The sequence below is a fragment of the Daphnia pulicaria genome, chromosome 1 (assembly GCF_021234035.1).
Source record: "Daphnia pulicaria isolate SC F1-1A chromosome 1, SC_F0-13Bv2, whole genome shotgun sequence".
Taxonomy (NCBI): Eukaryota; Metazoa; Arthropoda; class Branchiopoda; order Diplostraca; family Daphniidae; genus Daphnia; species Daphnia pulicaria.
Window position 1 is genome coordinate 32,765,429 of NC_060913.1, and position 16,524 is coordinate 32,781,952.

General features: G+C 37.4%; 1 protein-coding gene across 1 annotated transcript; it reads right to left on the reverse strand.

Moving 5' to 3' along the window:
* Positions 1-1,351: 1,351 nt before the first annotated feature.
* LOC124321146 lies at positions 1,352-2,256 on the reverse strand. Its single transcript, XM_046784054.1, has 3 exons — positions 2,197-2,256; positions 2,018-2,108; positions 1,352-1,923 (listed from the first exon to the last, which is right to left on the reverse strand). Exons 2-3 carry the CDS (start codon positions 2,095-2,097, stop codon positions 1,494-1,496), a joined length of 510 nt encoding a protein of 169 aa, XP_046640010.1. The 5' UTR covers positions 2,098-2,108; positions 2,197-2,256; the 3' UTR covers positions 1,352-1,493.
* Between the last annotated feature and the right edge of the window lie 14,268 nt (positions 2,257-16,524).

The window sequence follows — 16,524 nt, forward strand, 5'->3', positions numbered from 1 at the left end:
GGGATTTGGGTTATGTAACAATGAATGCGTGTAAATAATTCACACACAGTGTTGGAGCCGTTTCTGGATTCAAATCTCGAACATGTCGTAAACAAATATCAACTACAATTTTAAAGTTCTAGTAATATTTTTAATTTTTAACATTAAAACAAATGTCAGAGCATGAGGTACAGATTTGGCCAATATTGGTATAATTTTCTCAGAAAAAAATTTAATTGGCAGGTGTTATGTGGCTTATATTTGATTTCTATCTTCAATCACAATTGTATTGTTGACGACAACTTGAGTCATCACGAGAATACACTGAGTGAAAAAGGCACGAAGGGGAAACCTCAACTGGTACGTGAACTGAATGACCCCCTCTCAGCCTTTTTTATGGCTAAGCGATTTCATGACGACAGATAGTCTTGTCGTCTGCTCAACGTGACTCGTGTTTGAGCATATGACTGTTATCACTTTTTTATGTTAATGTAGATGTAAACAAGCAGAAGACAACTGTCACAGCAAACTATCATAACAACCGACTTCAAAATGGAAGTCCCCTGACTGTTTTTTTTCCAAACTGGCAACCCAGGTCGTCTAGTACAATTTACTCAAAGGGGTTCGTTAAAGGAACATCTTTTTTGTTGTTTTGCGGCATTGCCAGATTTAATAAAATATAATTGTAGTGGGAAAACCAAGTATAAAACAATAGATAATTTACGTATTTTGCTTGACGGAAAAACGGCGACACATCGTAGAAGAATTTATCTTTTACAGTGTCTTAAATAAACTTTTAAGACTTGATTTGACTTGACTTGACCAATCCGGCCCCAAAATTTGTGGCCGGATTGGTTGTGCCGGAAAAGTTGGGGCCGGATTGACTGGCATTCATCAATTTGATTCAGCTCGCGTTTCAAATGACGATGATTTATTAGGTCTGCGTTAGTTTTAGCATTCTAGAGCACTCTGTTGCCCCTACCTTATTGCTACCAAAGTTTATTGGAATGATAAGCAAATGGCGATCACAAAGAATGGAGTATCCTTCCTGAAGAATATAAAGACGAGAATGTATCGTCTAACTGCTGAGTCTGGTATGTCGGTTACAGTAATGTTAAACTTTCTCCTCTAGTGATTTTATTACTCATCTACAGATAAATTGGGTTTCAGTCGTTTCTGAGGGATATTTTGAAAAGCATTTCTGGTTATGAAAGTTGGACCTCTTTCGCATACTGATTTGGACGAAAATCTTGCAAAAACTTTTTTCTACTGGGGAAAAGAAGAAAAATCCGCGAAAAAATGTTGTGTGGGTAATGTTTCTGTTTACACATTAGAATATGAATAAAAAATTAAATCAACTGTAGGTACAGTATTTCTTTTTACGATATATTTTTATATAATGTATTGGTTAAATTATAGTTCATGTTTATCAGAATGCAGAATAACATTTCTTTATACTCTCCATATGCCGGCAATTAGCAATCAGCAAATTTTCATTTACAATAATTCATTTACTAGCCTACTTCGTCGTAAATTTTGGACCCACTTGTTTCATCAATGATCTGCCCATCGTTATTCTCAGAGCGTGTTCTAATCTCTTTAAGCATTGCAGAATTTTCATGTGATTCCAAATTCACTGTTTGATAGGCGTGTAACTCAACCGATACCACGCCTGTTTCCTCGACTGCAGTATCTGAAGCTGAGAAATCAGAATCGTTGCTCAGACTTCTCCGTTGTTTTTTTGTTTGTTTGCTTTCCTTTGTTATAGTGGCATAAAGGTGCGATTCATCTGGATTTTCTCCCGTTTCCAATGTGGAGTCGGTGGTAGGTACAGCCAAGCTTGGCCTTTTACATTTGCTCGAGATTGTTTTTTTGGTTTTTTTTACTCCATTTCGCGTCCATTTGAAACACTGTTCAATAACCGGCTTGCCAATCATTACTAACCTGTTGATAAATAAACGATTAGAAGACTTTTCTGAAAAAAGGATATAATGTTGTTGTAATTAATTAAATTAAATTGAGTTAAAAGTTAAATTACTTTTTACGGAAAGGCCACACTATGACGAACAAGACGACAATGACAAATGCAAGGGAAGATAACACTAGTGAAGCCTGCATGTTTGTTGCGACTTCACATAAACGTTTAAAGAAAAAGTAGATTATGAATTAAGTAACAATTAATTTTACAGTTTGAGTCGATTGTTCCGAGTTGCATACCTATTTTATCATTTACAGTTAATTTGATGGATCAGCGTTCTGTGCACAACTGAGTAAAATTCATTGGAACCCAGCCTGTATATATAAAGAATGCCAGTCATTGGGGATCAGATTTTAGTTGGAACAAAGATGTTGATATGCAAATGGGGTTAACCGCACTTCCTCCGTTAAAGATTAGTATAATTTAAAATGACTGATGCTGCAACGGTTTTCCCCACTCCTTCTTTATTATTATTTATTCTTTTTCAACATTTGCTATGGCGAGTCGTACAAAGAGGCGTCCAAGATCTGCAATATCCACTATGGTAATAAATTTCTAAACAAAACAAGCAGTTTAAAACTTTGAAATAATTTAAAGTCGTACTAATTTCCTATAGGTTGAATTCGTAATGGGAAACTTAAATTCTGATGGCATTCCAAATTCTGTTCAAATTAATTTTGTTCTTTTCTGCTTCCTCTTTATGGCTGTTCACTGGAATTATATTTTCAATCAGCCTCCAGCAATGACTAAAGCTAAAAATGACCGGATGTACAAATTTTGGTCGTGATGTAACTCATTGTTGTCAGATCATTTTATTACGTTCGACTTTCTTAATGACAAAGAAAGAGGGAAAATCTATTTTAGAATAAGTTTGTTGTAATGAAATTATTAGACAACCGGTTTTGCCATTTCTAATTCCAGCTACTTCATTTTCCCTTTGTTCTGCTTCATTCTGGTATAAAGTTAATTGTTTTATGTATTTATCTTCCACTTTTCCAAGGAGCATACTTTTGAATAAAAAAGGTTTCATTTCGTAAAATAAGATTTACAAAAGAGTTTTATATAATATAATAGCATATAGTTGGAGGCCGGAGACCAGCTTGGGTTGCGTGTACAGTTAAAAGCGCTCTGTTTACGAATGAACGTCTCTGAGAAAAAGGGGGTTTGCTAAGTAGGAAACATTAGATATTTCCAAACACATGTTTAGGTATAGGAAACAAAATGTTTGGGTATATAGGCAAACATTTGTTTGGTTTAGCTATACGCAGAATTTTTGTTTAGAGGCATGCACAATGGATCTGGCGGCACAGAAAAAACTGTGCATTTTCTTTCCCTTTCTTTTACTTCCGTCGGTAAAACAAAGAAAATATAAGCTACCCCCCTTTTAGTCACCTCAATCTCCCATCATATATGAAACGCCTTTAATCATTTTTTTCTTTCACTCCCACCCACATTTCTCTCAGTAGTGTATGGAACGACAGCCCCCCCCCCCTCCACTTCTTTATAGGCCCATAAGAGCCAACTTTGAATTATCGGCCAAAGAGTTTTAAAGTTAACATTCAATCACCAGGTCTAATAATAATATTTACGATGTCGATGTATCTTTTATTTTCATTCAGTCCCTAATCGTTCATTTCAGAACAAAATGTATCGCTAAATTTCTATAAACACTTAAACTAAATAGCTTAGTTGCTAGCATGTCGATTTGCTAAAATGTTACAAGAACGGATTAGGTTCGATTTCAGGTTCAGGCTAATAGGAGCTGAAGTTGTATTTAGGTAAAAGAGATATATTTTTTTGAAAAAGGAAAACAAATTTCAGACAAAGAAATTGTATGATGAGGGGTGGGTTTGGGAGGGAGTTTCACCTTCAATAGTGCTAATAAGACCTCTTCTTCCCATTACACTATACCTTGTACCACCACGGGTGGTTTATGACAAAGCATTTTTGTTTCGTCATATTATCCAAACATTTCATGGTTCAACCCCTGTGGGTAAACATAACTGTTTGGCTCTAGCTAAACATTTGGGTAGTATTAGCAAACCCCTCTATGAGAGTGGTCCAGGCAATATGACATACATAATTTCGTATCTTTGTTAATTGTAATACCTGCCAAAATGCAAGACGAAATGTAGACGAATTCAGATTGTCACAAATGTAAATGCGTTAGGCAATAATGACGATGACGTGGATTTTATTATGTTCAAAAAGGCTTAAATGGAAGGAAAGTTAAACTAGTAGTTATTCTCGGCATCAGTATTGACGTTATAATATGCCGAAGACTCATCTAAAAATTTGAATTGACAGTTTTGCGTAAACTTTAAACTGCAAAACTCAAACTTAAATTAATTTTTTTTTCTGTTCCAGGTAATGTGTAATTTTTCACGATCTATATGAATCATATGAACGATGTGCCGTTGGCGATACAGGACAAATAAAATATGCGAACTGTGGACCATGATTCTGGCACAGTATAGTTCACCCTACTAAATCCACCTGCTGAGCTTCCGGCGATTATGGCTGCTGGATTTGTTCTCTCTAGAGCGGAAGTGATCCTTCTTCAAGTGGAAGTGGAAGATATTCTTCGGCTTATGGAATGGGAATTACTCTGTTGAGGGGAGAGGGCGGTAGTTTCTGTACTGTCTACAAACGATTAACAGCTAACCAGCCTATGGTTAGATGGTAATCGTTTGAAATATACCTTAACCGATTTAAATTCTGAAATTTTAGGTAACAGTGCCACAGTGATAAGCCCTGAGGTTGAAGAATGGCGAGGAAAGAGACATAAAGAAATAATTATAATTCATTACGTGAGCATTATTGGAAGCTGACATAATCCCTTCGCTGAGTCACGATTCTTTTGGGTGTCTCCCATGCGGTCTCTTGATTAGCTGACTCATCGAACTTCATTAGTTCCAATCGTTTTTTTTCCCTGTCAGTTACCCCTTCTCTTAATCATGTTAGTTGCATTGACGTATTTTTTTTCCGGCACAAAGAAACAGTTTTCCTGTCGAGTGTCGTCAAATATACATTTGATGAATTATGGAAGTAATAATCTCAAGTCGAAGCAGAGTCTGAGAAGGTATTGATGATTTTAAATGGAAGAAGCAGAAGGAAAAGTTCGAATCGACGGAAGATCGCGGGAAGATATCGACTATTTCAGATTTCCAATTGACGGCCATGAGAACGTATCGACGGTTGGAAATGGAAGTTTCTAACATGAAGAATACTTAGCTACCCACGTGCTATCAATAATAATTCACGAAAAAGAAAATGTTTTATCATGTTTTTGAGGCAGCTGTGACCAACCTGTGTACCAAAATACTCTTCTGCAAAAAAGTAAATTTTTAACAGGCATGAAGTAAGACCTAATAAAACCACCAAAATATATACTCTTAGATCGTTCATAGCCGTCCAATTCAATTTGGCGATACATTTTGTGGTTGTCGATGCACCGAAATTCTGATTGTTCAAATGGCTCCAAAACTCAAGTAATGATTCAGTGTAGAGGTAGCTAGAGCCAAAAGTAGCTCCTGGTCACCACCCAAACTGTATCATACTGTTTTATTTTTCATTCCTATAGAGAATAGACGTTTGCTGCAAACTAGTTTCGAAGAAAAATAAAAACACCCTGAAGTAATATGTATTTTAATAAATATTAGTAATTTAATCGAAATTAGGGCACATAAATTATAGACTTACTTTACAAAGGGTTGTGCCGGATTTCTCGTCAAATAATTAAATTACCCCTAATAGTTACTTCCAGAGTCCCATCGACATACTCATGATTTGTGGTGATTTTTATCACACTACAGAGTTCTTGTTTGCAACAGCATACTGCATAGAGGTTTATGACATTGAAATAGGAAGCACATACATCAATAGTTGGAGATTTAAAACTTTTTTGGATTTTTGAAAATTACAGTCGTGATGAGTTCCACTGATCTTTCCGTATGTCTCTTATTCCAATCATAAACTTGTGCAAATTCTCCCGGTTACTAAATTACAATGTCTTTTTCTTGAAGCATGGCTAACAAGTTGCTATCCTACTCATCAGTTTCCACACAGTAGTAGTTTAAGCACTTTTGAAACCTATAATGAGAAACAGGATGATTTCACATTTAGAACAGAATAAAAAAGAGTCTTTCTAGAATCCTGGAAGGATTTCTGTGGATCTTTGAGCGAAACTGACACAAATTCTTTTTCTAGCTCAGTTACTTCCAACGATCTCCAGTTTGCACAGCCCGATATATGAATACGCCTATCTAAAGTAAATAAGTCTAGTATTTACACAAGTAAAAATTGCAAGAAAAACAGTTAAGAGAAGAACCTGCTAATCAGGAACTAAAAGTCACAAATTTAGACTGGTAAATTTTTCTTTTTTTACGTTTTTGATTTCTTCTGTTGTTCTGTTTCATCATTGCTAGTACAAATAGTATAAATGTTATTTTTGCATTAGGTGTATTTTCCCCTTTTACTATCTAAAATTGTTTCATTTTTTCCTGCTATTAATTACAAAACGAACCAAGTACAGACGATAAAATTTTATAAATGAATAGCAATTTTCATTTTTAAATGCTTATTCTCCATTCCTTATGGTTTTGCATTAGGAAAAGCTCGGTAAAAATCCCTATGTGATGTACTGAAGCGCCAGGACATTGCAGAAAACGTATAGCGTTCTGGCGCGCCAACTGAGACCAGGTTGACTAAAATATGCGCATATTTAGGTTTTCATGTATATCAGTCTAACAGGAGACATACAATTACATTTTATATAGCCTTCACACACATACAACACTATTTGAGAATACAACCTGTAATTGTATTACCTCACTCTGTAAGACTCAAGACAAGAAGGAGAAGCTATGGAAAGAAAGCTCCAGAACTGCTTATCGCCATCCTAGTTGCTATACAGTAATAGCTAAGGGTAGGGTTTCCCATTTTAAAATATTTTTAGGCGATTTTTTAGTTTGGGTTGTCTAATGAGACAAAAAAAAATATATTCCCAAAAGATAAAAGGCCCAAAAAGGCTGAGAAATCTTAAAAAAAGCATTTTGTCAAGTAGCCTTTTGAATTTTTTCGTTCGTTGTAATCTCTTGTAATGTGAACCAGAAGGCACTGGTTTATTTCTGAGAAATATTTAATTTAACTTAGTTATCATCCATATCGTCAAGTTGATCGCTTTGCTACTGTGGCAGAATGGTGAATATGTTTGAAATTGACCAAAAAGTTATTTGACAAAATGCTAATTATCAGATTTCATAGCCACATCCAAAGAAAGAGACCAATGGGGTGAAAATTGGTTATATTAGTTAGTTAGTTCTCAAATGATTAATCGAGTCTTCAATATTCGATAATTATTTCAAAATAGAGACCAATAACTTTTTTTAAATTGCCCATATAGTCTGGGCTTACGCAAATACTGCACGGGTGGGTAATACAAATCATTAGTGGATACCATACTACTGTATTCAATATTTTCAAGTGGAATTTTGTACACGTACAGCTCATTTGACAAATTAGCTAACTTGCAATGATCGCTGTAGGTTTAAACAAATTCAGCATAAACTGAATTTCAAAAGAAAAACACATTTTGTAGGTATTTAGGCTGTTGGGGGGAAGTAAAAAATTTTTTGGGCTTTTATCTTTTGGCAATATTTTTTTGTCTCATTAGACAACTCAATCCAAAAGATTGCTCGAAAAATAAATTTAAGAATGGGACACCCTAAGCCAAGGGCATGTTTGCCATAATGATTTAACACCTTCAACACTTAACCAGATAGGACCTGGGTTTTGACAAAGCGCTGTGGCTGCGTCTTATAGCCAGATGTTGGACAGCACCACGCAAAATCACTGGCAAACCAAAAAGGCTAAACCGAGAACATTTGGAGATCGTCCGTCAAATAACGACGCTTTTGTTTGTCTCCGCTGCAACTGCTGAATAAACGGGTACGCCGGTACTGCCACTGACTGAAGGCTGAAGCCAAAAATTGCAAGGTGCCACAAAGTTGTGGCTCTGCGATAATAGTACGGGCCACGGCAGTAACTTGTACACAGGAGTATTTTGAGCAGTTGATTTTTCATCGTTTGGATATGATGCTCCAGCAGGTCGTTTGAACGAGCAAATTTGGAACTGGACGTTACGAGGCTGTAACTTCGTAGGGCCATGAAATCAGTGTTTACCAAATGAGTCGCTTTATCAAATTTTAACAAGTCGCTTCGCGATCCAAATTCTGCAAAGCTGCGATCGAGTTCCTCAATTGTACCTGCCGCCGACAGGTCTAGTTCTGGAACTACATAAGGCCACTTGCTGTAGGTTCACTCAGCAGAGGCTGTAGGCAACTTGCTGCATCAACAAAAAGCAGTAAATTATGGCTGTGGAACTTGAAAATGTCTGTGGACACGTATTGAAATGAGTGTACCGTAACCTGTCCTGGATGAATTGACTGTAATGACGGGTTCTGTTAGTTTAACAGACATTGCAGCTAGAAACAATTTTGTTATTTGAATCTCGCAATCTGGCCAATAAAAGGAAGACCTGTCCCGCAACACGCCCTTGGTTTTTGGAGAATTGTAAACTGTAGACTCCATCCAACCCTTTTCAACGTAGACACATTGACACAATAAAACGATCGTTTCATACCAAAAGGCCTTCTACCTCAGCGATGCTATAAAGCACCGCACAATATAAAGTTTTTTTCTGGAAACGGACACTGATGTTTGTGTTCTGGCCATCCGCTAGGGTGGGGCTCTTTACTAATTGCAGTGTTGACTCCGACCTTGTTGAATAACGAACACGCGCATCGTTTACAGGAAAGATGTAATGCAGAAAAAAGAAAACCTGCTCCTCGTACGAATGACGTTGCCCATGAACCAAATAGCAAATAGAGCTCAGCTGAGGATATCAGCAACAAATTGAGTCTTGCAGATTGAGTCTTGCAGTAGCCAGGCTTGCAGAAGAGTTGAAAGAAGAAGCGCTGCAGCTGTATCTCAGCATGCACTGTATCCTGTGAGAGCTGGTAGTTAATGGTTTCTCAATGAACGCAATCAAAGGCTTATGTCCCGTTTCCAACATGACCAAATGCTCGAGCACATATATTGACGAATCACAATAGTCTGAACTGTACTGCCAACAGTTCTTTTATGATCTGGAAATACCAAAACTTGGACGATATAAAAGATGTGGATGCCTAGGCTACTGGCTGACCCTCCTGGAGTAGCACAGCAACAATTCCAGTAGATGAGGCTTCTATAGATATATGATAAGGTGTCGAAAAAACGTTACATTGGCAATAAAGAACAAATTTCAATTAAATCGCCATTTTTGAGGCTTGTAAAACCAGAAGGCATCTTCTTTTGGAGAACTCTCAAAGTTAGAGTCAATGTGGCGAGATTTTGACAAAACATATTTAGGTATGTGACTATACCAAGCGTTCAAATTGAACTCTTCTTGTCTGCAGGATTAGTATATTGACATAACCTGATATGACGGGCATTTGGAATCATTCTCAATCATTTCCATGATTGAGTTCATGTGTCAGCCGTGCAACGAATCAGAAGCTCCAGCAAAATCTACTAAAATAATTGATCGCTACCTCCACTGGTGCCAACCAAATTACTTGTACCATACCTCATCCCCGTATCGCGTTCTTCCATTGGTCAATCCAATAAACCGGAAATATTTCAGGATTTTCGGAAGACCGCCAAGCAAAACATATCTGATACAACGAAATAACTGGCACAACTGTAAGATAAAAAACTGAATTCTTATTTCTTTTGATATCTTCTAATACAACAAATACTACTCTGTTGGGTAAATTTTACTTTCTTTAAGTGAAATATAGACTGGAATTTGAAATCGACCTCATAGAAGAATGAGCATAAACGGCTTCATTCTTTCTTTGATTTCCAAATGGAAAAACTACGTGCGAGGTAACAACAAAGGGCTTCATATGGCGGCGCTGCAACCTAATGAAAAACAGATTCTCCTTATCACTTCCTTGAGTGCTTTAACATGGAAATAAAAAATCTGCCTTCATTTCGAGTGTGTCGTTGTTGGACATAAATTCCATCGACAGAAAATTCTGTCACGGTTGAATGTGTAGATTCAAGTATATTTCACGCAAGAGCAGATGCGTGACCGGCCAAAAAAAATTCCGAGCTGTGTGCAGCATTATTTTGTTTATCTATTGTTGTTTGTATGGTGTAAACGCTAAACAAAAGCAAAATCCGAGCGTCAGCTTGAATGCGTGTACGGCAGTATACGGACGACGGCATTATTCCGGATGAGCTTTCTCCTGTCAGGGGTGATCTTTATGTGCGTATAAACCCCCAACACACAAAATAAAGGGAAAAACTAAAAATAATATAATGAAATGAATCATTATGCATAAAATAATGAATAAACTTTGCTGTAATTATGTCGTTTCATTGGTGGGCGTACGACATTTGAATCCCCATTTGAACATGACATTATTTTTTTGAATCTATTGAATTAGGAAGCGCTATTGTTGCTTACTATCACCTATTTGATTGTGTAACGTTACACAATAATAAAAATTTTTTTGGAAATTTCACTCCAACCACAGGTAAACGGGATTTTGGACTGGGACATAGATGGAGCATGTCCAGCAGTCGTCTGGTATGTTAAATCACGAGCACCACTCTTGCATTTAATTATATAATTCAAAACAAGTTATATTATGCTGACAAGGTAAAAGTGTAGTGACTAGTTAATTCAGGTGCACACAGCAAACGATATCTATCTAGTGCACCTTTGGAATTACGAAAACCCTATTACACCAATTGACGAGTTATTGATTTGCAGACATTGTTCATTATTCTAAAATTAAATCTCAGGTGTAAGTTAATAGGGGAACGAGACATTGCTACCCTCGGCAACAGTCCCACCTTACCCCGACTTTGGTTCCCTCCAAACACAAGCCCATACGACAAAAGACCCACCCAAAATTGCCCCCTCCTCGTTTGGTTGTGTAAAAAAGGCCCCTGGCTGAATACAGTTTTACCACTCAACGAGTAAAGAAGCGAAGTGTTCGTGTAACACGTAATGAAGGACCCTCTGTTTACGCTAATTTAACTGGCGATAACAAATTCAGAAGCGAAATCTTCCTTTAAATCCTTTGATTCACTGACTGGGGGTTTTTCTATGCGAAGCGTTAATAACGAAGCGATAACTTAATTAAAAAATTTTCACTAATCTATTATTCAAAATCTAATTTATTTTTGAAGAGTTTTCGGTAACAGCCAAAACAGCTGTTGCTGAACGATCAAGTTGTGTAGTTTCTACCCAACCATTCGTCCCCATCCAAAAGCTATCCATGGGCTACTACTTGAGTGGCAGGCTTGTTTTGATGACACAGGACGTATCAAGAATTATAAAGATATGCTTCGTAAAATTTCTGGGGGGGACTAAAATAAAATGAATTAATTATTTTACTTTGCGAGACGTATATTTGTGAATAAGACGCGTATCCAGGACCAAATAGGTTCGATCTTGATAATAAGAAGTATCTGTTTGTACCAGCGCTGGTGCAGTGGATTGGAGTGCCGCTGTGGGCATTTTAAAAAAATCAAATTTAATCTCCGATGGCTCTCCACGCAATGACTCTATACTAATCACCAATCCAAAGCCGTGCAATAATTTTCTTGCCTACATCATAGTAGAGTAATCCTACTTATCTTTACATCATGTACTCCGTAAGGAAGCGTTTGCATTGGTAGAATTTGAAAAGCGTCAGAGTGGTAAGTTAAATTTTGATTCCATTTTAATTTTTTATGATCGATTTATTAAGGAGCATCAAAGCAATGGGAGACAGTGAAGGAAGGATAGATTCCATTTCGAAGGAGATGAAGGAGTTAATCAATGCAGCACAGACCATGATGAATGAAACAATAAACAACTTTATTTTAAGCATTCTAGCTTGTTTTTGGAGCTTGGATTCGACAGTAACTTAAAATTTAGAAAAATATTACCTATTACTCAACAGGTATCGTAATAAAGTTATTTTAATGTTTCACTCAAAACTAGACCATTTGTGTTACAGGTGAACTGTATCTGTTTGGGTGATGCATGATGGGTAAAGTGCATTGACAGAACTCTCTATGGATAATCCACAGGGTGGATAATCATGCGTCACTATCAGTATGACACAGAAACACATATGACATGTATCAGTATGACACGATACAGGAAGAACAATAATAATCCTAAGAACAGAAGAATCAAAATAAAATTTTTAGTTAGCCTGAACGTGTAAAAAAATTTCCAATCCCGAATCTTGTAGATGGGGGTTTTTAATATTCGATGTTGGTCCAGCCACAACTCAAAAGCATTGGCATATTTTGGTTCTTTTAGTTTAGCAATCAGCCCGAGGGTCTTTGTATTCTTCTCCTGGGGTTCGTTAAGTGAAAACTAATTTTTGTGGCATTACCAGATTTTTAAAAATGTAATTGTAGCGGGAAAATACAGTACACAAACAACAGGAGAATTAAGTGTTTTGCTTCGCTGTTCAAGGATTGCTTCCATCAACAAATGAAATAGTTGGATGGCATCGTGTTGTTCCTGGAAGGCTATAGAGGCGAGGTGGTTGTCGAGGGCAGCGTTCCAGTGAGGACAAAAGTAAACCGGATTGGGCTGGCGTTGATAGTTGTTATGATTGAGAGGTTGTCGCTGCCGGTGTAGGGACCTTGTGTGGTAAATGATTAAGCGAAGAGAGAAGATGCGATGATGAGGTCGATGGTGGATTCTCTGTTGGATGCTGAATAGATATTGGTGTCGATATTTTTAGGAGTGAGGAATGCGGCGTCTGGATGTTCTATTAAGGAGTAGATGGATTTCCCCACAATGTTGTCAAGAGAAGTTTATTCCCAAAGGAAATGGTGGGCGTTGGAATCGCCTGTGATTCTAAATGGATTTGGTATGCTAAACAAAAAAATTATTCTGGCAGGCGGTCGCCTGTGGGGGAGTAGCATAAACTGAAAAGCAATCGACTTGGCCTGTTTCTGTTGAAAGTTGTGCACCGATGACTTTTAGGGTGCCAGGGTTTGTAGTTTAGATAGGGGATATTTTTTGCGTTTTTAATAATAGGGCTACACCTCCGCCGCTGCGTAAAATTCTGTCTTTTGGGGGGATTCTGTTTTTTATTAATATTTAAACTTAACATTGAAATTTCGATTCCAAAAAATGTTCGCTTAGGAATAAAACTATATCGGGGTTTTGGTTGTTTAGGAGGATTCGGAATTCTTCGAGTCTTGATTTTTCAAATCCTAGAGCGTTCTACTGGATTCTATCAGATTATTGGTCGCCATCGTCAATGCTCTCCCACTCAGGGTATTTCGATGTGTAGTATTTGCTTCCTAAAGGTTGAATGAAAAAGGAGGTGGGTTGTGGATTGCTGCTTCCTGGGCTTGGAGGACCTTCTGGGAGAGTTTTATCGCTGCTGGTGGCGATTGGGCAGTGGCAATGGCTTCCTGTTATTTTTCTATGCCGTCAAAGTGGGCATCGAATTGTCCTAATTTTTCTTTCGTAACTTTGAGGGTCTATTTAAACGTCCTTTCAAGCCCAGCTTCACGCCCAAGTCTCCTGGGCGCTGGAAGATGCCATCGCAAGCACCCTCTATCACTGATATTCCTTGCTGGACATGGTCGGTCTATCCCATCCAGGCGCTGAGGTGCGGAATTTAAAACAAAAAATGTTATTATCCGCAATTTTTTATTAGATTTCAAATTTTAATTCAATTATGGCTTCCGGAAAATGGAGGAACTGATTAAAAATCGACGCCCCAAGCTGGGTAGTCCGTGCTCAGCCCACAAGGAGGAGAGCCTCCACATCTCGCAGGCCTTCCGCAACTTTATCGAACAATTAGACAGCGTAATTTTTTTTATATATAAATACCTTAATTGTAATGAAATAACAATTTTTTTTTTACAGTTGCATTCGTGGCTGTTGGAGGTGATTGGAGGATTCCTGAGGACTCACATTGATATGCGGGTACTTTCCGGAAGCCAGGGATGTGCTTGACTTGCACATTTAACTCTACAACGACTTGAACTTAAATCAATTAAAATAAATTCAAAGTTTAGTTAAATTAATTTTATTTATTAAAAAATATTAGATGAGGAGAAAATAAATCGAATCTCTGTTGAGGTCCGTCACATCGCTGTTCGAAATGCCGGATGAGGCCCAGGCCTACAAGGGAGACGTCCTCCAAGTGGCTGGACTGGGCTATGGCCGACCCGGTCTTTGTAAAGGCGTTTCGCCTTTTTGCCACACCTTTTTGCTACGCAACTTCTTCAAATATGCTTTCATCGCAGCTTGAAGATCCAACAGATGGAGAAACGCAGAACAGTGATTTCTCTGACAGTGAGTTTGAGGGAGCTCAGCATCAAGAAGAATCGGAAGCAGAACAATAAATTCGAGAAATGGAAGATCAGGCAATAGAATAATTTTTGAAGATTACAAGTATACTGAATAAAAGAGTTTCTGATGTGATATATTCCCTATCACCTCATAGAAGATGTGCATCACACACCCTCAAACTGATTGCAACTAAAGATGTCTACAAACAGATTGATGATTCACTTTAAAATCTCAAGGAATCAACTGAATCAAAAATGAAACAAATCTGGGACAAGCAGAGTCGAAGTACAAAGGCTTCTGACGAAATAGTAAAAAACTGAACGGACTTTTTGTGATTCACAACGAGATTCGTTGGAACTCGATGCTGTCATAGATAGATATGCTGTCATGATAGATTCCGAATTTTCATCAACACTAGGAAAAGTGACTTAAAGGATGTGTTCACCCATTTCAATGTGCCATACTTTCGGCCAAGACTATATTCGTGAATGCTTCAAAATTATGCGACCGCTGGCCGAGGCCTTGGACGTTTTACAGGCGGACAAGAAAGCCTCAATTGGATATTTACTGCCAACTCTGACTAGTTTGATGAGAAAGATGGAGTCTCTTAGAAGAAAGTCTGGCATTGTACATTGCAAAGCGTTTATTTCATCCATTATCTCCGCTTTACGATGAAGATCTGTGTTTAGCTGCAATGGTGCATCCAAAATTTAAACTAAAGTGGATTAGGGAAGGTGCCTTCTTCGGCATCTGTAGAACTTTCAGTCATCGAAGCTTTTAGACACAGCTCGGCAGCAGTTAGAGAAGCGATAAATAAAGGCCAGCCGAAAAGAAATCAGATCCTTTTATTCAATCCCCCTGAATGTGGTGGGTTGGTCATAAATAGTAGCCATCAGTCCAATTCCCAATAGTTTTGAATAAATACACACACTAAACATGGTTCTTGAACAGAGAAAGAGGATAGAACGGATCTAGAAACTTCATGAATCCTCGTCCCATTCAATTTTTCTTCCTTTTTCCCTTTTTTTTGACCTGTAAATTCTTTTAACTTCGATCAATTACCCACTTGAACCATGATTGTTGAAGTGGGCAGAGTTAGAGGGAAGAGATTCATGGTATCCGAGATATCAATCATTTTTCAATAAATTTTGTATGCCGCCTCTTTTCCCCCGTCTTGTTTGCTTCTCTTTTGACACCGTGTATGACCATGCATAACCAAATTTATTTCTCTATCTCTCTCCCTCTCTCTCTAATTTCGACTTGTTTTTATCGACCAACCTCCTTCTATCACTCCCCCTTCAATCGAAGGTCACACACAATAAATGCAAAGTCTTCAAGGATTGGGGACAAAGGGCACTATGATAAAATTTATTATATTCGCGTATGTAATTATATTCTAATAATAATAAAAAGGGGGGACATCACATTCAATGAGAGTGTTTCAACGAAATAAAAATGTAAAATGACCAGAAACTGAATTCCAAAAGGAATCCCATGTAGTATGGTGCCAAAAAGATGTCATTTGGGGTCATTTTCGAATGTGGACACACATCAATTATTAATTTGTCTACTATGCAAGAAATCCGGACCACCGATCAAAAATGCCTCTACAATATATTCGGTCTTCCGCCAACTCTGTTGTGGTTGTAATGGTGACACGATCTTTCAATGTTAGCGCGGTACCGCCCTATTTATTTGAAAATTTTCGGAAAATATTGATAATTTTTTTGTAGAAAATTATCATTTCCTTTCTTATCCCAAAAACCATAAGTAATGTAAATTTTTAATTTTTAGAAAATTCAAAAATTTCTTTAAGACACAATCGGATTGGATTACTAACGAGATCCACATTGTGCAAGAAGCAGCTGCATATGGATCAATCCTCAGTATGGGGTCAAATATGACCATGATAGATCAGACGAAGAAACTAACAAACTTCATCTTCCATTGTCTTACGTAGCTGATCTCTACAAATATCACTACATGCCAAATTGGAAGGTTGGATGAATAGTTAATTTCACCGGGAATGGGAAAATTTCCAATTTTGTAAGGATCCAAAAAATATTACATTACTTTTTTCAATTAAATTATTTTTATTAAAATTGCAATTCCTGTGTATCAACTGCGGACGTCATTTACATGTCATATGGCGTTGACATTTGTGGAAGCTCTTATGACTTCGCCTACG